At 38.0% G+C, this 23814-nt stretch overlaps 1 protein-coding gene across 5 annotated transcripts in view; it reads left to right on the top strand.

The window, feature by feature from the left end:
* fhit (fragile histidine triad diadenosine triphosphatase) overlaps positions 1 to 23814 on the top strand; it is a 343560-nt gene that overhangs the window by 231088 nt on the left and 88658 nt on the right. For all 5 annotated transcript variants that reach the window (XM_013138295.4, XM_013138296.3, XM_013138294.3 and 2 more), the window contains 2 exons: positions 18495 to 18640; positions 19732 to 19761. In XM_013138295.4, the coding sequence (XP_012993749.2) occupies positions 18495 to 18640; positions 19732 to 19761 (176 nt within the window). The remainder of the gene's footprint in view (positions 1 to 18494; positions 18641 to 19731; positions 19762 to 23814) is intronic.

A 23814-nucleotide genomic window follows, 5' to 3' on the forward strand; every position in this document is an offset into this window, starting at 1 on the left:
CGCACAACAAGGCTTTGTTCTTCTGAAAGGAACATGATGGGTAGCACTTATTCCTCTACCATTCTGACATTCTCGCTACGCTGCCTGTCAGCATTGACTTGCGGGTGCCATGTGAGTCTACCATGCCTATACCTACTCATTGGCAGTGTAGGCACACCCTCTCTGATCGTCGGGTGCTGTTTATAAACTGCTGTCTCACAGCCAATATGCAATTTTACAAAGGAACAGATTGGAAAAAAAGTAAAAGGTTGTAATGATATAGACAAGTCTTTTGTTTACAAAGAAATTGCTGCTGGCTGTTCCATGTGGCGGCATCATCAACTCACATTTGTAGAGCAGAGCAATGGCTGCAGTGTCTAAAAAAGAACAGCAATAACCCAGGAAACAATGGCAGAGAATTTTGCCTTGATAATAGAATACCATTAAAGTGTTAACTAAACATTGACTATTGTAGAGAAGTGTGTTGAAATATAATTAATCTTGTAAAGGGTATATGTAAAAAAAAAAAAGTATGATTAAATAATATCTGAGTTGTGCAAACGTTACCAAGATAATGGGCCAGCAAAACACTAAGTATGTGGCCCATCTACCAACTGCCACGCCCCCTTTCCATAACTCAACCCTGGACTGTTGATGTCTCGTCAATCCACAGACACCTGTTCCCTATTCCATAATCATTGTGTGTATCTGTTCCCTCTGCTCCCCTGGTCCTCGTGCTTAGTTCATTTATGCTATGTGTGTTGATCACTATGGGCTGCATTGGGCACAGTAACTTCTAATTGTATTTTATATACTGTGCGGTATGCAGTTACTTTATGTGCAGTGTGCGCTGTTAACTGAGTCTCATTAGCTCAGGGTTCTTTGAATCTCCTTGAAACTAGCTCCTTCTTACTTACATTCATGACATGCATTGCATGCATCCACGACAATATTTGATTTTTGCAAGTGTTTCTTCTAGGATTTTTAAATAAGATAAACATTTAGATTATGCAAAAATTATGCATGTGCGTTTTATAAATGCATTTCATAAAATGTCTGTCATATAAGTAAGGGTATTGTGGACTGCATAACTAATTCACCATTTTTGGAATTCTTCAAGTTTTGTTGCATGACAAAGGGTGAATGAATTTGATTTGATTCAGATTTTTTTGTTAACAATATCCACAATATCCACTTTTGGAATGTCATTGAAAACGCTGTACAGTAAAATGTTTTGATTAGAGAAGTTGATTGGTTTATTTGATCCATCATCAGTATTCTCCTGTCAGAATAATTTAACTTTGTTGCTGTTTCAAAGTCACCACTGGTCTCATCAACCACAGAGCATTTAACTTCCTTTCCTACAGCTCGGTTCCGAAGATAGACTTTATATTTGATGCCTCTGAGTGGTTGAATACATCATCCACAGCATATTGTTTTCTCTATGCTTAAAGAGCTGCAAATTAATTTTTTGACATTCTTAACCCTCTACCAATCACTTAAGTCTTTATAATTATAAGTCTTAAAGAAGGCTCTCAGGTAACTCCTTCATAGTTGAATCTATACTTGAAATTCAATATGTCCAGATTGGGACCATACAATGGATATGAAGTGCCTATACATGCTTATTGCGGTTTTTGTTTGTCAAGTCTGAAATCCACACAAAAATCAAGTCAGACCCTTTTTTTACCTTTAACAACATCTTGTTGTCAGATTTATTTTATAAAGCCCTTTTTACATCAGCAGTCACAAAGTGCTGTTACTGACACCCAGCCTGAAACCGCCCAGAGCAAGCAACAATGGGGTTGATGCACAGCGGCTAGGAAAAACACCTTAATAGGTCAGAATTTTGGAAGAAACCTAGAGAATAACCAGACTCTGAGGGGTGGCCAGTCCTCTTCTGGCTGTGCCGGGTGAAGATTTTAAGAGTACAAATAGTAATAATTAATTAATGCAAAGTGGGCTTTGTTCAGAATATAAACATAATCAAAGTCAGCTGCATGACCAGGCGGACAAGGACAGGGACAGGTAGGTGCAGGGTGTGGGCACTGGCAGTCGGAATCGTCAGGCAGCTACTTGATCTGCAACACAACCAGGAAGAATTCAGACAGGGACAGCTACGAGTCCTCCGGGCCTGGTAGTCCTGAGGTGAGGTCCAAGGGCTCATGTCCTCCTAAGTTTGAACTGAACTGGACATACGGAAAGATGGACAACCTACTCCCCTTCTCTCGCAGCCCAATAATATAACTAAACCTTGGAGCTGAGACAGGCGGGTACAGTGACACTGTGGCCCCAGCCAAAGGTAGCCCCGGATGGGTCCAACTGGCAGGGTATAAGAAACATAAAAACTCTACGGTTGCATACCTGTGGGGGGATGAATATCCAACTGTTAAATAATAAACTACCTGTTTATTAGTTTGGAATAATCTATTGACTATTTTAACAAGTAAATCTTTATGAAGCACATTTTGTAACACAATAAAAATTGGAAAGCCATGGTGAATACATGCATTTACTGTAATACCATTTTAAGTTGAACATAACCTGCCAACCTCGTAAAATAGGGTAACTAGGGGAACAAGTAGAAAACTAGCAATCAGTTCATAGCCTGTTTTTGTATTTGCAGGTATATTTGTGTGAGTTTGAAAGTGCTAGTTGAAAGTGCTAGTCTTACCATAAGGACCAAAGTATAAAAGTGTTAAAAATTACTTAATTTATTTCAAACTGCAATAGCAGGGTAAAAGAACATTGAAAGCTAAAAATGTATGTAATAAATGTATGCTCACCAAAATAAAGCAACATCCCTTTACGCATGTGGGCCCACTATGTAAAATGGCTGGGACCCTACAGTGGTTACTAAGGACCAGATGTTCCCATAAAGATTCTGTTAACCAATAACTGGTTTTCCGCTTTATCTTCAAGAAGGTTTGTGTTCCCGAGAGGTTGTCTTTCACTTCCTGAAGCCAGTAACAGTTGTCCACACACAGATTATTTTTATTTTTCATTTGAAGCTGGAAGCTTCAAATGGCAGTGTCACTAACTTGTTTTGCAGTAACTTTTTGCAGTAGTTTTTTCTGTCTGTCCAGCGAGCAGTCAATACACTGTACTGTTACCTCCACAATCTGTGGATGCAAATTCTGATGAGATTGGACAACACATGCAAGTTTCAAGGTTTATTTGTCAAATGCACCGAACAACACAGCGTCATCCTGCACAATGTACATGCTTGCCTTGTCTTGAGGGAAGGGTTATGGAAGTCAGTCCATCCTGTCTTCATCCATCAAAACACAGGGTTATTTTTCATGCATCTTTCAGAATCTACTTTCCTGGTTGCCGTATCCAAAGTCAACCTAACCCATTTAATCATGCAGCGCCATGTGTTTTCAACTTGGGATCAGGTGTTATGTTGTATTTTATGAAAACTCACTATTAAGAGTCTCTTGCCGGACTCAATGTACATTGTAGGTTGACTTGTGCTTATTATCGTTTGTGAACTAATTTGAATGAGGTTGACGTTTTCATGCAAGATGCTAAAGTTGGTTGCCTTGTTTTGTGGTGACCGGTTCTGGTTGCCATTAATGTGCAGGTAGGAGCTATTGCCTTTGTAATGTTGGCATTTTTATTATTTGTGAGCGCTGTTCTTTTTAAAATATTTTTATTTAAATGTTGCCATTATAATAAATGGAGTGGGTTCTGCTTTCCATTAAATTGGTTTAAGCCAGAACATATTATTAAATGCAAGATCACTTGAGGTTCCTCAAAAGGTTTTTCTGAACTTTCAAACTTGGGAAATATGGTTTCTGTTTGGGAACGATATCCAGTTTGTGTATGTTTGTATCATCTCATGGACACAGATATAGCTACAACAACAACCCAGACGCTGTCCTCTTTAGTTTCCACCAGAGTTAGTTTCCATAGTGCACTGGTGGGGCTCTATGTGTGCTTTTGGATTCTCATGACAGTATCTGACCAATCTGATTAAATCAAATAACAGCTTTTCAGAAGGGGGGGACCTTTTGGGTAAAATGTCCGAGGGTGGTCTGACTGTCCAATACTTCCTGATCTCTCTTGAAGAGCTTGACAGGAATCCCATCTCTGTGGGGAAGACATTGAGGGCATTTTTCTAGAGAACTTTATGACCTATGTCACTTGCCATCGTCCATCAGATGGAGAGTTTCCAAAGCTCTGTGATGTGTATAGTATTCCAGCCACTGCTCAGTAACTCATCTGTCAGTTCTTGCTTGGCAACTTGTAATTCCCACTACCGTCCACCTCTACTCCCACTCTTTATCACAACAGCCACCACCAGCTCCTCCTCTGTAAATCATTTTAAAGGATTCCGCTTTTAATTAGCTGTTTTTTTTTTTATTACTATTTGTTGAGGCTTATGTGCTTAAAGGGGTAAAAGACACTTTAGGGAGAGGTTAGGGTTGCATGTTGAGAAATTGAGCCTTGTCATATTCTCTTTGACAACAGCATTGTAACTGTCAGGGAAATATTGCAGCAATGAGATTGAGTTTCAAGTTTATTTTATTAAGTGGTGAAATAATCAGGATTTCTTTTCAGTACCCCAGCCGTACCTCAGCTGAAAGGCTCATATTAAAAGCCTAAATATTTAATGAAAAGTAACTCATAAACTTTGATTAGAGGAATTTGGACTTTAATAAAACCCAATTCCAGCGAATGGCAATGTTTTCAATCATGACTGCACATAGTAATTAAACCAAATGACTGCACTTCGTGTCCTCCTGTCTACAGACACTGCAGAAAATAAACTGAAAGCAGCTCTGTTGCTCAGAGAATGACTTCTATTGTTTTATTTCTCATTCAGTCCTGTTTTGCTGAACAGAGTCTAGTTTTTGGGAAGGTTGTTATTGTCAAAAAGGAGCCCTCTTCAAAAATGAATCCCTTTGTCAGGAGATCTTTGCCACTTTGGAGGGGTGAAGGGTGATGTGGGGAATTTTGCAACAGCTATAATCTTGAAGACACATCAAGTTGTTGCTGAGTTGATGGATCCTCTTGTTTTATAGGACAATTTTGAGCTGCGCGACCGCTGTGATTCATTCATAGCTTCTGTGGTCGATGGTAGCGGCCCCATGTAGTTACATATAAAAATGTCACATTGTAGTATGAATTATTAACAGGTGACTTTAACAATCTGTAACTACAAAAAATATTTACATTGTGGTACAAAAGAATGTGCAATAACATCAGTGGTTACTCATGTGAAATTACATTCAGCAAGTAATTGTGTAACGCATTACTTGTTTTAATTATGTAACAACTGATTCCAGTACAACCATGTAGTTAGCAGTTAGTAGTTGTAAAATGTATGTTTTTACCACAGTTATTGTGGTTTACCCTCTACTTACCCTCTACTTTTGTTATTTGCACCAAGATGAAGCATACAACGGTTTTACATTGTTAAAAACATGCAATTTGAAGTTGATTTTTAAAAACCCCTATACGTACAATAATCAGCAATATATTTATATTAGCTTTAATGCTATATCTTAAAAGTGTGGATATGAATATACAGTACTCATACAGTTAAGAAAAGCAATCAAATTGAACAATAAAAAGGGGCATAGTCAAAAGTTTTACCTACCTCGGAATAAACACGCGGTATGTGAGAAAACACTTGCAAAAATAAGAAATCGGTCATATGATTAATATACAGTAATAAATGGGCTTTCCAGTATCTAAGAGGTGCTCAAAGAAGAATATGGGCAGACGTACCTGTACTGATATCTAATCTAACAAAACAAGGGAATGTCATAAGTAAGGTTGTACATTTAGGAGAAAATTCAGAGGTGGAAATGTTCCGTGGGAATAAACAGGAATATATGGGAATTAACATGAATACATGGGAATTAACAGAAATATATGCAAATTAATATTAATTCTGTTAAAATGTAGATGTTTTCTATATTGGATATATTGACCATATAATATGAAGACAAAAAAACATTTTACCAAATCATAAGTAGACATAATTGCAAATGATTAAATATATCCAGTAGAAATTCAAAATAAAAACGATTTATTTACGAATTTAACTTAACTTCAACTCTTCACATGGGATGATTTAACTAAACAACAATAGAAAGTGAATATTGAATGGCGTGTTCCCAATGATCCATTGCATCTCCCAAAAATGTTTTTAACATACATTTATAAAAGAATAGTCTAGAAACTATAGCTTTTGTTGTCTTCCTCTTAGGCTTGCATATCTTCTCCCTGGACCTCCTCAATGTCCACATTCTTGAACACCTGAGGCCTCATCGTCACTGTCACTTCCCAACCTTGAGGATGACTTGTTTTCAGGCTAAAAAAGCCTCAAATTTGCCCGGAAGGCCACACATTTTTCATACCTTGTATTGGTCAGTCTGTTGCATGCTTTGTTGTTTGTGTTCCCAAACAAGGACCAGTTGTGCTCTGAGGCGGCGGATATTGGTGGGATTTGGAGGATGATGGAGGCAACAGGGGAAAGAGCCTCAGATCCACAATGTCCCTTCCACCAGGTGGCTGATGGCCATATTGCATCTCCATTCCAAAACCCTTGGAAGTGTATTTGCCAGACTGCCAAGAAGGTGGCAAAACACGGTAATGATGAAACCATACGCCTTGTTGATCCCTGCACCAGACAGGATGCACTTCCCAACATAGTTTGGGTCCATCATGTACACTGTGGCTTGTTTGGGCTTCAGTCAGAAGTCTTCATGCTTTTTGATGCATTTCAGAACTGCAGTTTCCTCTGCTTGGAGCAACAGGGATGTGGGCAGGGAAGTACGGATTTCTTCTCTTACATATGCAAGCAGAGTCAGAACATCAGGCATAATGGCATTGTCTCCCTTAATCCGTGCAGGTTTTAGGAGTTTCAGGCTGCTTACCACTCTTTCCCAAAATCCAGGAGGATCCTCTTGATGGGGCTGTCTGTATCGGCAGACAGTTGTATGGCCATTTCTTGGATAAACTCCTTCCCCTCCAGGAGACTGTCAAGATGACCCCCCAACGAGTTATGCTGGGCAGCTTCAATGTGGTGCCCTTATTCTTCTCCCTTTGCTTGGTGACATAGATTGCTGCTATAACTTGTTGACCCTTCACATACCTAAATCCTCCACTTTCAACTAAGCAGCCTTCATGTTTGCAGCTTTGTCTGTCACCAGTGCAAGTACCTTCTGTGGTCCAAGGTCACTGATGACTGCCTTCAGCTCATTTGCAATGTAGAGACCGTTGTCCCTTGTGCCTATGCTCTTGTAGAATACTGGTTGAGGGGTAGAGATGATGTAGTTAATTTTTGCCTGCCCACAAACATTAGACCACCCATCGGAGATGATTGTAATACAGTCTGCTTTCTCTGTTAGTTGCTTGACCTTCACTTGAACTCTGCATCCAGCAAATTAGTAGATAAATGCCTGTGAGCATAAAAGGTGAAGCATTTGCTTACACAGCTCGAGCAAGACATTCATCAGCATTTCTCTGGCTACGTTCCTCCATTGTGTGAAAACATCTTCTCATTCCATGAGCTATTGATCATTATTTTCACATCAAATAGAAGTAGAGGTACTTTTGTCAGAGATTGCTTGTTGTGAACTATGAAGGAACTTTATGCACTTGGCCAGATGATTCTGCATCTTTGTTGCATTCTTCACATATGATGTGGCACAGTATAGGCACATGTACATAGCTTTTGCTTTGACATTGTAATGAATACGCCAGGGAGGCAGGAGTCGATGGAACAAACGCGGTACGCACACTTTAAACAGACATTAGCTGCAGTGAAGCGTGTGGCATTTTCCTGTCAAGATTAGAAATAAATTAGTAATAAAAGTTGGATTAAACAACTCCTTTGTAAGATGAATGTTTTCAAATTAAACTTGTATGGAAACAGGTGAATTAACACTCCTCAGTTGGCAGACTCAAGCAAGCTCAACCCCACATGGTAGCAAACATTTATTAGCAAACATGTTTAGCAAGTTAGAATTTATTTCATCTTTGCTGTAGGCTACTATTTACTAGTTAACAAATAAATCATCATATATATCATATAGAATATATTCACACTAACCAGTATTGTAAAACTTACCAGAAAGCATGGAGTCCTTTTCTGAGAAGTCCTTGGCTCAGACAGTGTATTAGTGTGGGCTCAATAGCATCTCATTAGTGTGCAAGACATTGAGAATCAGCTGTGACGGAAGAATGCACTGCACATATGCACTGTGCATGCATATGGTTGCAATTCCATTGAATTGGGGAAAGTTTAACCAAAATATGCCACTAGACCTAGAATTATGTGTATCCCACAAAAATAGGTTCACTGTTTTGAGGAATTTAGGCGAAATTCCCAGAATTTCAGTGCTTAACTTCCCATAGAAAATTAATCTTGTAGCCTAGATTAGTAACTTTAATTTACTGTATCGCACTTGTCTGTAGCCCATATATAGTTACTTAGCAGACCTTTTTGTACTGAAAAACAATTGCAATAAAACAAAGTAAACTGCAAATGTATTTTAATGCAATGCATGAATGCTGTAGAGTATTTTTAGAATCTAAGCTTCACTGTGCAAATAGTAAGTGTCTGGCATCAACTCAGATCAATCTATTGATTAGAACTCTTAATGGAAGTAAGTACAGAGACAATATTCTCTTGGTACAATTAGCAGTTTATTTCTTGCAAGAAGAGAAGCGTCAAGCTTAATTCAATTACTTTCATGCTCAATATCTATCACTATTGTACTTGCTTTTCTTTTTTTCAGATGTTACATGCACGTCTACCTCGGGTATGACACATACAAAGTCTGGCTGTGTGCATTACTACACAACGCAATGAAGTAAATGTATTGATAAAGTACACAGATTTTAACTGGGCAGGCATGAAGCACTGTCATCATTGTTACTGTATTGTCATACATACGTTATATAACTTTTTTGAACAATTTGGCCTGCAGTCAATCATTTTTACAGTTTTTTTAAAAATATATTTTGTGTCAAAAGCCTGCTTTAACCAGCTAACAGAAGCCCTTGTTGCATGTGTGAGGATAGTGTATTTGCTAAACACACTTTATGTAATATCAGGACTTCTATAAAGACCTGCCCCTTATACCTCCCTGAAACCTTTCAAACCAATACTATTTGTAGGGTCACAGAGCAATACAAATATTTTCTGCTTGTAAAAAAAAAAAAAGTGGATCATCTTTCTTGGCGTAATCATGGGATTTGTTGAACAATTGTGTTGTGCTATTATTTGTTTATTTACGTCTGCCTAATCCTGCTACTAAATCGTGTTGCATATTGAGAGGGCGGGGGTCTAATGTCAAAAGAGGAGATTTTCATAGACCCAGACAAAGTCAATGTCACAGTAGAAAATGATACCGTTCAGGGGCAGATATTTTCCCTCAAAGAAATGATTGCATTTGCAATGTAAAACCAATCTACATGCCTTGTTCTTATTACATGCACTGCAACCTCAAGAGTGAATCAGATGAAAGCAATCAAATAACTGTTATGGCAGAAAATAATGGGATCAGAGAGGGGTTTCTCACTTGCACCCTTTTGTAGGGCTAGCACAGTGTGAAGAGTCTGTAGTTAGCACATAGTAAAAATGTATTGTTGGTTAACATTAAAATACATTGCTAGCATGCAGTGTGTGTGATTCCTGTCAGGACAGTGATTTAAAAGACCGGGAATGACTGTGATTGATTATTTTACTGAAATCTAATTAAAGGATCCACATGTCCAACATCTGGGCTGCTACTGGCCAGCACATTTTCTTGGTGTTAATATCAAGCATGCTGTAGCATTACAATTATGGTATTTTTAAAGTAATCTTGGTATGTTTAATTGCCAGCAAAATTTCCACTGCTGTGGGGTTGCTTTGATTCCTCAGGCAATTGGGCACTTTTACTTGTGAAAGGCATCATGACATTTGTTGATTAAGATGGTGTTTTAAAGCAGGATGTTCAACCTAGTGTGCAGGAACTGGTCCTTTGTCAAAGATTTTGCATCTGCCAACAGGTCAGCAACTCCACGAAAATAAAAAAGCACCCAGGAATGAATAAAGAAGAATTGCTGGGCTCTTCTGAAGTAGCGAGCAATGAGTCTAAATCTTAATTCTGTAGAAAAACCAGAGCTTAAATCAGCAGTTCAGCAGCAAAGGCACCCCTCGAACAGGAGCTGCCATTAAGGAAGTCTAGGAAGCTTACTGATGGATACAAGAAACATTTAACTGCAGTTATTTTTGGCAAATAATATGCAAACTAATGAACTTAAGGTTTCCATAAGATTTGTTAATTCCGCTGTGAGTCAATAATGAATGGACATGTTCTTCATTTTTTATTTATGATGAAATGGGAAACCATTTTTAAATAGGGCAAGGTTGTGAACGTTTTTGGCTGTATTTATGGGAATACTTAGTTATTTCTGGTGATTTGAGTATTTACTTTCTACTGTGGTGGACTGTTAGCTTAGTGCTTACCATTAGCTACGCTAAGTAATTTTACTAAATGGCCATTGAACAAATTACAAATTCATTGAGTCAAACTGTTTGTGTGAGAGAATTAGAAGAATGGGAGGAATTTTGCTAATATTGTGGATGCTTCAATAACCAGAACCTTTTCCTGGGTCTTTATGCTATATTGAATTGAGAGAGGTAGGACCTCTCAACCACCTTAGGCCACGGAATTCCCAATTTCTAGCACCTAGAATTTAATCATCAGTTTAATCCAACTCTGCAAGATTTTGGTTTAGGGTTCGCCAGGATTAGACTGCTCTTTAGTGTGATTGCAGTTCAAACTAGATTTGGTAGAAGTGACTGTTTGCAATTGGCATGTTGTGAGAAATTGCAATGGACAGTCAAAATATTAAAAACATATTGTAAACAGTCAACATTGGGCACGTTTGTTTTGTTGACAATTGTTGTTATAGTGGTCAAGAGAACACGTAATTATTCCAGTATAACACAGTGAATTAAACTGTGCAGATATCAATCTGTCCAGTTAGCAAGCATAAGCGATTGTGACTCAATGTCAGCTGTTTTGGTGCAAATTAAAGCGAAAACAAGTGCACTGGAGATGCAACAGCAAGACAACTCCCAAAAGGGAATGGTTTTGCAGGTGTTGGCCGCAGATGATTGCTCTCTTGTTATCCTTTCTGACTGATTCGACTCAAGTTTTGAATTTTGCTAGTGTCCCTGTCACTACTGGTAGCATGAGGCGGTACCAGCAGTCTATTCAGGTTGCAAAGGTAGTCCAGCTCCACCAGGATGGCACATGCATTTGTGGCGTCGCAAGAAGGTTTGCTGTGTCTCCCAGTACAGTCTCAAGAGTATGAAGGAGATACCAGAAGATGGGCCATTACATGAGGAGAGTTGGACAGAGCCTTAGAAGGGTGTCAACCCAGCAGCAGGACCGGTATCTACTATTATGTGCATGGAGGAGGACTGCCGGAGCCCTACAAAATGACCTCCAGCGGGCTACTTGTGTGCATGTTTTTTTTTTATCAAACTGTCAGAAACAGACTCCTTGAGGGTGGCATGAGGGCCCAATGTCCTCTAGTAGGACCAGTGCTCACAGCCCAGCACCGTGCAGCACAATTGGCATTTGCCAGAGAACACCAGAATTAGCAGGTCTGCCATTTGCACCACGTTCTCTTTACAGATGAGAGCAGGTTCACACTGAACACATGTGACAGACATGAAAGAGTCTGGACACACTGTGGTGAACATTATGCTGCTTGCAACATCATCCAGCATGACCGGTTTGGCAGTGGGTCAGTGATAGTCTAGGGAGGCATATCCTTGGAGGGTCGCACAGACCTCCACGTGCTAGCCAACGGTAACCTGCCTGCTTTGAGTACCGAGATGAGTCAGAGTGTGCAGGCAGTTCCTGGACAAAGGCATTGACTGGCCCTCACGTTCCCCAGACCTGAATCCAATTTAAAACCTCTGGGACGTTATGTACCAATGCATCCGATGGCGCCAAGTAGCACCACATACTGTCCAGGAGCTCAGTAATACCCTGATCCAGGTCTGGGAGGAGATCCCCCAGGACACCATACGCCATCTCATCAGGAGCCTGCTCAGACGTTGTCTGGAGTGCATACAGACATGTAGGGCCCATACACACTACTGAGTCACATTATGAGTTGCAGTGATGAAATTCACAGTTGGAACAGCCTGTGATTTCAATAGTTTACTTAGATTTTTGGTGTAAGTTTCAATCCAGCCCTCAATCGGTTAGTGTTTTTGGTTTCCATTGACCATTAATGCATTTTGTTCTCAACAAATTACACAATGTACAATAAAGATTTTTATCTTTAATATATTTAATTAATGTAATATAAGAGAAATATATACATGCATATATAACTTCAGTTAAAATCTACATAATGTTTGCCATCATAAACAAACAATTGATTTGCCCATTCTTTTTTCTTCCCCCAGCCCAAATCTTTTATCGTCTCAGTCTTCTCTGCCACAGACGCATCAAGAAAAAACATGTCAGTTATTACGATATCTGATTTCATTACAGTGTGTTGCACATGAAAAAGGAAGCAAACTGATCATTGTGCCTCTGTTTCTGACTTGTGAGATAAATGGCCCTCAGATACAGCCATTGTGCTGTGAAACGCATTGATATAATCCTCACCAAGCACTGTAGGGTATGGTTTTATGTTGTGAATTTGACTCAGATGTCTCTTTCCCTTTTATTGCCTCTGCCAGAGATTTTAGATTTTTTTTCACAAGAGAGATTTAATACTTAGATGATTTTTGAATGAATTCAGCCTGCTCATTAAACCAATATGTGACAACTCTTGATGCTTTGTAATGGCATGGTTCTATATGGTGATACCTTTGGTAAGATCACAATGCTTGACTTTCATTTTGAGTCAACACTCGTTTTTAAAAATGAAATGTTCCATGGTGTAATATAACATGTAGATTGTTTTTGATTACCTCAGACATCAAGACATGTCTGTCTGCTTTATTATTGGAATCAAAGGCGTGATAGAAGGAGGCATCAAAACATTTATTTCATAAAGTTATCTTGTGATTGCTTATTAGAAAATCATTTTTAAGCAAGTACTTACTATAATATACATCAAGAATCCTGGTTTGGTCTTTGTCTTCTGAATTTTTTTACCTATATTACCTGCATTTCAGAGGATTTAGCTTATATCCTCTTGTTTCTTAATTTCCCTTGATTTATTTATAAATGTTGGCTCTTGATTCTTAGAGAATTGTTTCCTGGGCAGTTCAGTCAGTTCACTGTTATAGCTCCAATCACCTGAGTCTGAAGGAAACAAATGCCTTTGGTCATTTACTCTCTGTCATTACACTTGTCATCAACACATGTTTTGCTTTAGTAACAATACTTGATTACTTTTCCGTGTGAATTCGCACTGAGGTATAAGATATGCTTTGTGATTGCTATAACTCAGCTGAAATTAATGCTTGTTGTTCCTTAACAGTATTGCTCAATTGTGTATGGCTTATTCTGGAACTGTGTAGTATAATAAAAAAATCTCTACTACACATAGTTGTATCCCTCCATCTTGTAGTGTTACTATAGACTATTGCATTTGCCCCACCCATTTCCTCCTCTTTATTGCAAGGTGCAAACATCTATACAAGTATAGACCAAATATTGTGTTCACCACAGTTAATGAAAAAGACTCAAGTTAACCTTTCAGATCAAAGTAAGATATATGAGGACAATTAGCTTTTTTAGACTTTCCTTCTGGAAACCCCCATTGTTCTGTCACAAATCATACATAAAAAAAACTAGGAAGTATTGTACTGCTTCAGTAATTTTTTTCAAGCTAGGCTTGTGTGGCTAGTAGGGGTGTTGTAGAATAAAAAATAAAAAAATTCAGCAGACTGTTTATGAATACCATTTGGCAGCCTTTGTTAGCTTTGCTAACATATGGCTAGCTTGACGAGGCATTCCAGATGTTTCTCTGCTTGAGGCTTGGCAAGTTTTTTTTTGTTACTTGCTCTGTCACCCTGCAAAGATCAACCTGCAAAAATTTTCATCCGAAGCATGTCACTGTCCGCTTGCTGATGAACACAATATGAATACAGGGAATACATTCCATTACAGATTAGAAATACATTTTTGTAATATGTGGTCCTCGTGTTATTTCATTGTAGTATTCATACAATTAAAATATCTTTGTCTGAATTATAGAACATTTAAAATAAAGCATGATTATTTTTATAAACACTATATACATCACTCAGTTGGCTGATTTCTGTAAGGAGGAGTGGGCAAAAATCCCCCCCAAATAGTGGCTCCAAGTTATTGTTTCTGGGAAATAATGACAGTATGTCCTCTGTTGCAAACATTAGGATTTGGTATACATTGCTCTCCAGCTGTTTTACTGTTGAATGATAACACATCATTATCAATAGAGTCATAAATGTGTGGCTAGCTGGTTTAACTAATGTTTATTTAATGTTTTAATCATGCTCTAAAAGTGCAATTATGATTTGTAGAGTGATTGAGTATACAATAAAAACAATTGATCACAAGAAACAAACATATTTATCAGTACAGTAAAAATAACAGATAAAAGCAACTGTTGCTGCAAAGCATTGTCGAGTAGGCTATATCTTTCTGGTTATTCTGCTACAGTTGTCAAAAAGACAGTTGGTCACAACTGTTATCCAATAGAAATGTTTTTTTCCAATGATAATTTCCTTTAAAGAAGAAATTCTTGCTCTTTCAGCTTTTGCCTAACAGATTACATATAACCTGCTGTACTGGAAGCAGGTCGATGACTTGACATGTACATTTTGGTGTCCAACATCCGTATTTTCAAAACACAACGACTATTGTCCCTGCTGCAATGTGTACAAACCTGGTCAAGAACTACAGGAAACGTATGATCTCTGTAATTGCAAAAGTTTTCTGTACCAAATATTATGTTCTGCTTTTCTGATGTATCAAATACTTATGTCATGCAATAAAATGCAAATTAATTACTTAAAAATCATACAATGTGATTTTCTGGATTTTTTTTTTTTGATTTCGTCTCTGACAGTTGAAGTGTACCTATGATAAAGATTACAGACCTCTACATGCTTTCTATGTTGGAAAACCTGCAAAATCGGCAGTGTATCAAATACTTTTTTTTTTTTTAAAGAAACATCACATTAGTATTCAGACCACTTTACTCAGTACTTTGTTGAAGGACCTTGCTGGCAGCAAGTATTGTTATTGGTTCATTTTATGCTGCCACCATTTGTTCTGAACAGAATTACTACAGAATAATTGAATCCCAGCAGACAGATCCCTGTCAAGCAGGGTTAGGCACCAATGTTGTAGTAAATTTGTAGTTTTAACAACAGCCATATCTATAAAGAGTAGATGTTTTATGTGATGATTGCTAGCCAGAAATCTCAATAGCTTTGAAGCCTATATATAGTACCCAAAAGAAGCAGTATGTCAATTCCCTGTGACAGTGTTTGTTTATTATAAGTATGGTACAAGTCAAATCAAATTTGCTGTCTTGGTCCTGATAAAGCTGTTGTTATCCAAATGCAATTATTAAATGCATATTTCACATGGTTATTGGCAGGAAAAACACACTGTGTCATCTATGTTAGGCTACTTTGCTACTGTATAGCAGTATCAACATGTAAGATCACTACCGAAACATAAGTAGTCTGACCTCAATCTTAATGAGAACATGCCATTGTGTCGCATAAAGCCAGTTCGCTAGCTAGTTATCTAAAAAGGGTAAAAACAAAGACATTAGAAAATTGTTATTGGTAGTGGTGGGAGTCTTCCAAATCAGGAAGCACAGCCCATCCTGAGTTCTAGTCTTTAAGATAATAGAAAATGTTTGACACATTGTACATTTATCAATATATACACTCACCTAAAGGATTATTAGGAACACCATACTAATACTGTGTTTGACCCCCTTTCGCCTTCAGAACTGCCTTAATTCTACGTGGCATTGATTCAACAAGGTGCTGAAAGCATTCTTTAGAAATGTTGGCCCATATTGATAGGATAGCATCTTGCAGTTGATGGAGATTTGTGGGATGCACATCCAGGGCACAAAGCTCCCGTTCCACCACATCCCAAAGATGCTCTATTGGGTTGAGATCTGGTGACTGTGGGGGCCATTTCAGTACAGTGAACTCATTGTCATGTTCAATAAAACCAATTTGAAATGATTCGAGCTTTGTGACATGGTGCATTATCCTGCTGGAAGTAGCCATCAGAGGATGGGTACATGGTGGTCATAAAGGGATGGACATGGTCAGAAACAATGCTCAGGTAGGCCGTGGCATTTAGACGATGCCCAATTGGCACTAAGGGGCCTAAAGTGTGCCAAGAAAACATCCCCCACACCATTACACCACCAGCCTGGACAGTGCTAACAAGGCATGATGGATCCATGTTCTCATTCTGTTTATGCCAAATTCTGACTCTACCATCTGAATGTCTCAACAGAAATCGAGACTCATCAGACCAGGCAACATTCTTCCAGTCTTCAACTGTCAAATTTTGGTGAGCTCGTGCAAATTGTAGCCTCGTTTTCCTATTTGTAGTGGAGATGAGTGGTACATGGTGGGGTCTTCTGCTGTTGTAGCCCATCCGCCTCAAGGTTGTGCGTGTTGTGGCTTCACAAATGCTTTGCTGCATACCTCGGTTGTAACGAGTGGTTATTTCAGTCAAAGTTGCTCTTCTATCAGCTTGAATCAGTCGGCCCATTCTCCTCTGACCTCTAGCATCAACAAGGCATTTCCCCCACAGGACTGCCGCATACTGGATGTTCTCCCCTTTTCACACCATTCTTTGTAAACCCTAGAAATGGTTGTGCGTGAAAATTCCAGTAACTTAGCAGATTGTGAAATACTGAGACCGGCACGTCTGGCACCAACAACCATGCCACGCTCAAAATTGCTTAAATCACCTTTCTTTCCCATTCTGACATTCAGTTTGGACTTCAGGAGATTGTCTTGACCAGGACCACACCCCTAAATGCATTGAAGCAACTGCCATGTGATTGGTTGATTAGATAATTGCATTAATGAGAAATTGAACAGGTGTTCCTAATAATCCTTTAGGTGAGTGTATGTGCAGATAGGAACATTGCTGAAGGATATAAGACGGTTCTATCAAACAAGGAAAACTGTATAAGACAATTTGTAGTGAAACAAAACATGACTATTTATTTTTCAAATCATGCTCCTTTTGATCTAATTGAGCTAATTGATCGGTTCACTGATTGACCCACCGGGTCTTTTAGGTTGATTAAATCGAAATTTGTTTGCACATAGCAGTTTTACTTACTCAAACATGTTCTGAGGGCAGAAAGAAATGAATTGGTTAAGACAAACACCCAATCAAAATGGAGAGGAATGGAAGTGAATGTTATCTCGACCAAAAAATCACCACTGAATGTTAGCGTAAACAAGTCATTTAGCACATACTTCATCATAATATAACAGGCAAACTAACTATTTCACAGACATTAGCAGAATTGCATGCTTCTTGATGTACTTTGAAGTGTTCATGAACACCACCTCCTCTCCATCCAATCCTTTGTTAGTTGCCTTTGTGTTTGATGAAGACTGTTTGCGGTTTGTTGGAAACGTAATAGACAGCATATCCATATCAGATGTAATGAAAAATACAGCATGAAAGTCAACCCAGACTGATCCAAAAGGACAGAATTTAATAACATTTTCAAATAAAGGGCTTATTCATACAAAGTTATTAATTTAACTGTGGTTTTGTAGATTAGTCTAGGTAGGATACTTTTATTGTTCCTAAACAAGATTAGTAGGTATACTTCACTTTCATCCTAGTTAACCTCTTTCAGATTTAGAAAACGATCCACATCCTACAGTGGATTGAAAGCAGAATAAACTGTAATTATCTGGATTGACCTGTGGTGTAATGAGCAAGCAAAAAAAGCGAAGCTTTTATTTAAATAGACTTAAAATGATCTAAATTGGAAAACATTTGTATACATTCATATTGGTTCATTTAAATATTATTGTTTTTTATATTAGATTTAATCACAAATCTTACTTTTTTATTTATTGGTCCCAGTTTAGGTTGTTTTAAACACATTTTAGTGTACTGCTTAAATGTATACTAATAAAGTTGGTACTAAATATATTTCATGTGTTAAATATTAACTTTACATGTGTTGGAAATTACTAAAACAAATTTCAGTGGCATGCAAGCAGATGAGGAAATTTGGGTAGAATGAATTAGAACCTGGACTACCCTCCACTGTGCCCAGTAAAACAAACACCCCCTCCCAAAAGTGAAAAGAAATGTTTGACACTCATTCCACATTTTCCAAAAGTCCTCCTTCCCAATAAAATGTTTAACTGTCCTACTATTTAGCTAATTTGACAAATTTTTGTTTGTGATTTCCTTTCATTTATCTTTCTGTTATTTATGCAATGTGCAGTTAATATTTCTCTTTATTCCCTTACCTTCCTTGCAGTCTGCAATTTTCTTAACCAGCCTGTCCCTCAGATGTGTTGGTGTGTCCACTGCGGACCGTTGAGCGTTTCCGTGATCTGCGTCCGGATGAGGTGGCAGACCTTTTCATCACAACACAGAGAGTGGCTGATCTAGTGGAGAAACACTTCCAGGCCTCATCCCTCACCATCGCCATACAGGTACATTCACAGTTTCGTCAGTAGCCAACGTTTTCTGCATAGGGTCTGAATCCTAATTTCGGTTTTAAAAATTTGTCATTGCTAATTTTCTTGTCTATATCAGACAGAAGACACTGTTCATTACTATTGAAGTCCAAAGTTTTTATGAATAATGTGCACCATATATTTGTGTGTGTGTGTGTGTGTGTGAGAGAGAAAAGACAAAATATATTATGACAGAGTGGGTATGTTAAAAACCATGTGAACTGAAGTAAATTTGTAAGTGATGGTAAAATAACACAACAACAGAGTATTGGATATTGAAGGACTACTAAAACATGTATCCAGTCTGAAGTTTTGCATTGGAAAAAAAAATTAGTCGTATCGAGAGCCAACAGAAGATCCCCACCTGCTGGAACAATGCAAGAACAGGTGCTCCTTGGATTTCCTGACAAGGTCTGACAGACAGCCAGCCTATCACTTCACATGCTCTGTCGTTCTGAATAAACTGAGACATTATCAAAGTCCACATTCCACAGGAGGGCTACTGTTTACCATGTTGTGCATCATACAAAAACGTTACGTACATGCACATAACACCAACCCTTTGAAATGTCAAAATTAATAACTTAAATTTCCAGAAACCTTATTAGTTTGATATGTGATCCAGAAACCTAATGAGTTTAATTTGGGATTCTATTGTCACCAAATGCATTTTCCCAAAATGCATTTTACTGTACAGACGTTTCTTTGATGTCTTTCATTGTTTTTATTTATCATTTGTGTTGTCAATTCCGGATCTCTGTTGTGTAACAAGCGTTAGAGCTATGCGGTATGTAATGTGTTTAAAAATAACTCAATTGTAAATAGATGTACAATAATATTGTTTATTGCATCTGTCAGTTTGACAACAAGAAACATTTTGTGATAGAGAATACTAACAGATAGAGCTTAATGCTAGACAAAAGAAACAAATGTGAAACTTTTGAGATTTACATGGAAATGGTGAGGTGCTGCCGAGATTAATCTGAAATTAAAATCCTGTTGAATTATTCATGCAGGTATTCCTGAATTCCCAAACGATCCTAATTATCTCATTCTGTTCCCACCAGGATGGCCCTGAAGCCGGACAAACTGTGAAGGTGAGAACTTAATAATGCACTCCCTTTAAATTTATTATGAGGCCTTAGCAACCGTTATAAGCTATTAAATAATCATTGTATTTCATTTGCAGGTCCCAAACTCATGACACATGTAAATTATTCAGAGATCTATTTTAAAATGTTTTGTCTATATCTTTTGGGGGGGAGAAGGAGTGACACATGCTGAGACTTAGGGGCTGGTGGGCTGCCTCTATAGAGGGGGGAAGGTTGTTTCTGGATCACTCCCTAAATTCAGCGCTAACAGTAGCTTATATTGGGCACAGCTTGACAATTTCATTCTTCTCCTGCTATTTCTATTCTTCAAGTCGGTAGTTTGACATTAGTCGCTTTTTAGATTAATATATATTTATATTTATAGTTTAGCCACATTTTTTATGGGAGAGAAAGTGAATTTCTTGTTCATAATCATATTTCTGAGGTTAATCTGTTATTAACTGTATCTAAACATTTTAATTGTATGTATTACAACCCTGTTTCCAAAACAGTTGGGACGCTGTGTAGAATGGAAAAAACCGAATGAAAGATTTTAATCCTATATTCAATAGAAAATATTTCAAGAAAACATATCAAATTGAAACTGAAAAATGTATGCCCACTTGGAATCTGATGCCTGCAACATGTTTAACAAAAAACACGTTTTGTAACATGTTTCAAAGAAAAGACTGGAAAAGTTGTGTAATACAAAAAAAGAACCTGGTGGACAATCTTAACTAATTAGGTTAATGGGCAACTGGTCAATAACATGATTGGGTATAAAAAGTGCATCCCAGAGAGGATGAATCTTTCTGAAGTAAAGATGAAGGGGGGTTTACCACTCTGTGAAAGATGGCACTGCCAAATAATGAAAATATTTAAGAATAACGCTTCTCCATGTAAAACTCCAAAAGTATTTGGAGATCTCATAGTCTACGGTACATAATATCATTAAAAGATTCAGTGAATCCAGAGACATCTATGTATGTAAGGGACAAGCCCGGAAACCAATATTGGATCAGACAGTACTGCATTAAAAACAGACATGATTCTGTAGTGGAAATCACTGCATGGCTCAGGAACACTTCCAAAAATTATTGTCTGTGAACACACTTCGTTGTTGCATCCACAAATGCAAGTTAAAACTCCATGCAAAGAAGAAAAAAGATATTAACCAGATCCAGAAACGCAGCCGTGTTCTCTGGGCCCGAGGTCATATAAGATGGCCTACGGCAAAGCTGAAAACTGTCCTGTTGTCTGACGAATCAAAATTTGAGGGGGGAATCAAGGATGCCATGTCCTCCGGGCTAAAAAGGAAAGGGACAATCCAGTTTGTTATCAGTGCACAGTTCAAAAGCCAACATCAGGAATGGTATGGGGGTACATTAGTGCACATGGCATGGGTGATTTTTTTCAGGGATGGCCTTGTTTATTTCAGGAAGACAAAGCTACAGAACATTCTGCACGTATTACAGCAGCAGGGCTCCGTTGAAAAGAGTCTGGTTGCTAAACTGGCCTGCCTGCAGTCACCCATTGAAGATATTATGAAAAATACGACAAGCAGGATTGGGAAAACATTACACTTTGAAAACTACGACAGTTGGTCTCCTCAGTTCCCAAACCCTAATAGAGTGTTGTTAAAAAAAACGGAGCTGCAGCACAGCAATAAACATTCGCCTGTACCAATTTTTTTGGAAACATATTGCGGATAGTATTCAAATTGGGCATATATTCTTCCAAAAACAATATCATTTCTCTAGTTTAACATTTGATATGTTGTCTTTGTACTATTTTCAATTAAATCTAGGGGTTAAATTATTTGCACATGATTGGATTCTGTTTTCATTTGCATTTTATGCAGCATCCCAACTTTTTTGGAAATGGGATTGTATATATGCATACTCCAAAAATGTTATACTGCAGTCTTCATTAGTTCACAATCTATCTGACATAAAAAAAAAAAAAACTTTTCTTATGCTAATCACCTTAGCATACATTTTCTGTGTTATCCTCAAATCCCCACACACTCATTTCATATTATATCCACACACTATTTTTATATATACTTAATTATACATATATTGCAGTTGCTATGAGAACTGTGGCCTAAATTGTGAAATGTTAATGGCATAATTACAGCGGCAGACATTGAGACAATGGGCATCTGCATAACTGCATGCCATCCAATATAGATCAAAGTCACATTCATTTGCAAAGCATATTGAAAGAAAACTAAATAATACAAAGATGTGCTCAAATTTTACTGATGTTTTGCAAAATGTATTCATAAGTTGTGAAAAAATGCTTTACATTCGATAGTTATATATTCTACACCTTTTGCTTTATCACAAACACATTGCAAAAATACGTTTTCCGAGATGTTGTGCTGCAATCGCCTGGAGGTTTTGTCTAGTTTCTGGTTAGTCTTGGGATTGTCCTAGAGGACATTTGTAGGACATTTACAAGATGCTGGCATTGTTTAGCACCTGGCTTGCTCCTTGACAGACATCATTAACAGATAGGAGATGATGACTGCATTCTTTTTATTTCTTCAAAATGTTCTTTCGTCAGAATGTAGTCTTTTTAACTTCTTTGTTCAGGCTTTCTAGACTTTTTGCTTTCTATCTCTTGCATATCATTCTGCATTTACTCTTGGACTTTCTTCAGGCAACTGAGGTCTTAGTCACCAGATATCAATGTTTATGTTTATTTCTGTCTCTTCCTCATAACTGCTTTAAATATTTGTCTGAGCAACAGGGAATAGAGACTTTTCAAATGTTGAATTTTCTCCAAAAGGAGTACCTGTTTCACTTCTTTATGATTAAAGAGGCAGTGCTGTGTTTTGTGACATGCAAATTGTAATAGGCTGCAGATAGCTTACATTGTCAAATTCCCTCTAGACCCCAGTCACCACAAAAAAATAATCAACCTTGCTTCATGTGAGCTAAAGATGCTGTATAAAATGAACAACATACATAAGCATCTTTATTAGTTACACAATAAAACATGGTGAATACTTTTGACAGCCACTGTGCTTTTTTGGCTTTGGAGTCAGAGCTAGAACGTGTCTCAATTACAGCTAGAAAACAAATGATCAACCATAAAGGGTGAGATGCCCCTGCATTCCAACTCATTAGTAGATTACGTATAATTTACTGGGACACCTGGGACCCTCAGATGACAAAGGAACCAATGTCCCAACTAGGGGTGGGACGATATGAGAATTTCATGCCACGATTATCCTGGCCAAAAATATCCCGATTAACGATTTTAGCCTGATTAATAACAATCCCATTAACACCTGTGGTTTCTAGCTCAAAACAGCTGATCGATATTCTTCCATTACATAAATACTGTTCTTGTGCATTTAAAAAGCCATTATAGTAAAATTATATCAAAGAAGGTTTTTAATAATTAACTAATACTATAATAACATGTAAATGTGTATGGTTGCCAGCTTCATTGATAATATATTGCAGAGGATGTTATGTGCCATTTAGAATTGCCATTTGTACTGCATTTGCCTTCATTGCACATCTATATGTCAATCAATCAATCAATGAAATGTATTTATAAAGCCCTTTTTACAACAGCAGTTGTCACAAAGTGCTTTACAGAGACATCTGGCCTCAAACCCCAAGGAGCAAACAACAGTAGTGTTGGATTTCAGTGGCTAGGAAAAACTCCCTAAGAAGGCCGGATTTTAGGAAGAAACCTAGAGAGGACCCAGGCTCAGAGGGGTGACCAGTCCTCTTCTGGCTGTGCTGGGTGAGATATTAAGAGTCCAATTAGAATAATAAATACATTTCTCTGGGCTAAATCCAGAGTCTATTTGATTCTAGACTAGGTCAAAAGTATGACCAGGTGGACAAGGACAGGGACAGCAATGGGCCCCCCAAACCAGGTACTCCACAGGTGTGGACCAGGACCTCATCTAAAATGTAAAACTGGAGGAGACAGAGAAAAGTTAGAAAAGTGCATTCCTCATATCCCCCAGCACAATAATATAGCAGCGTAACACCATGGGACTGAGATGGGGGGGTCCGGCGACACTGTGGC

This window comes from Esox lucius, chromosome 17, assembly GCF_011004845.1.
Source record: "Esox lucius isolate fEsoLuc1 chromosome 17, fEsoLuc1.pri, whole genome shotgun sequence".
Lineage (NCBI taxonomy): Eukaryota > Metazoa > Chordata > Actinopteri > Esociformes > Esocidae > Esox > Esox lucius.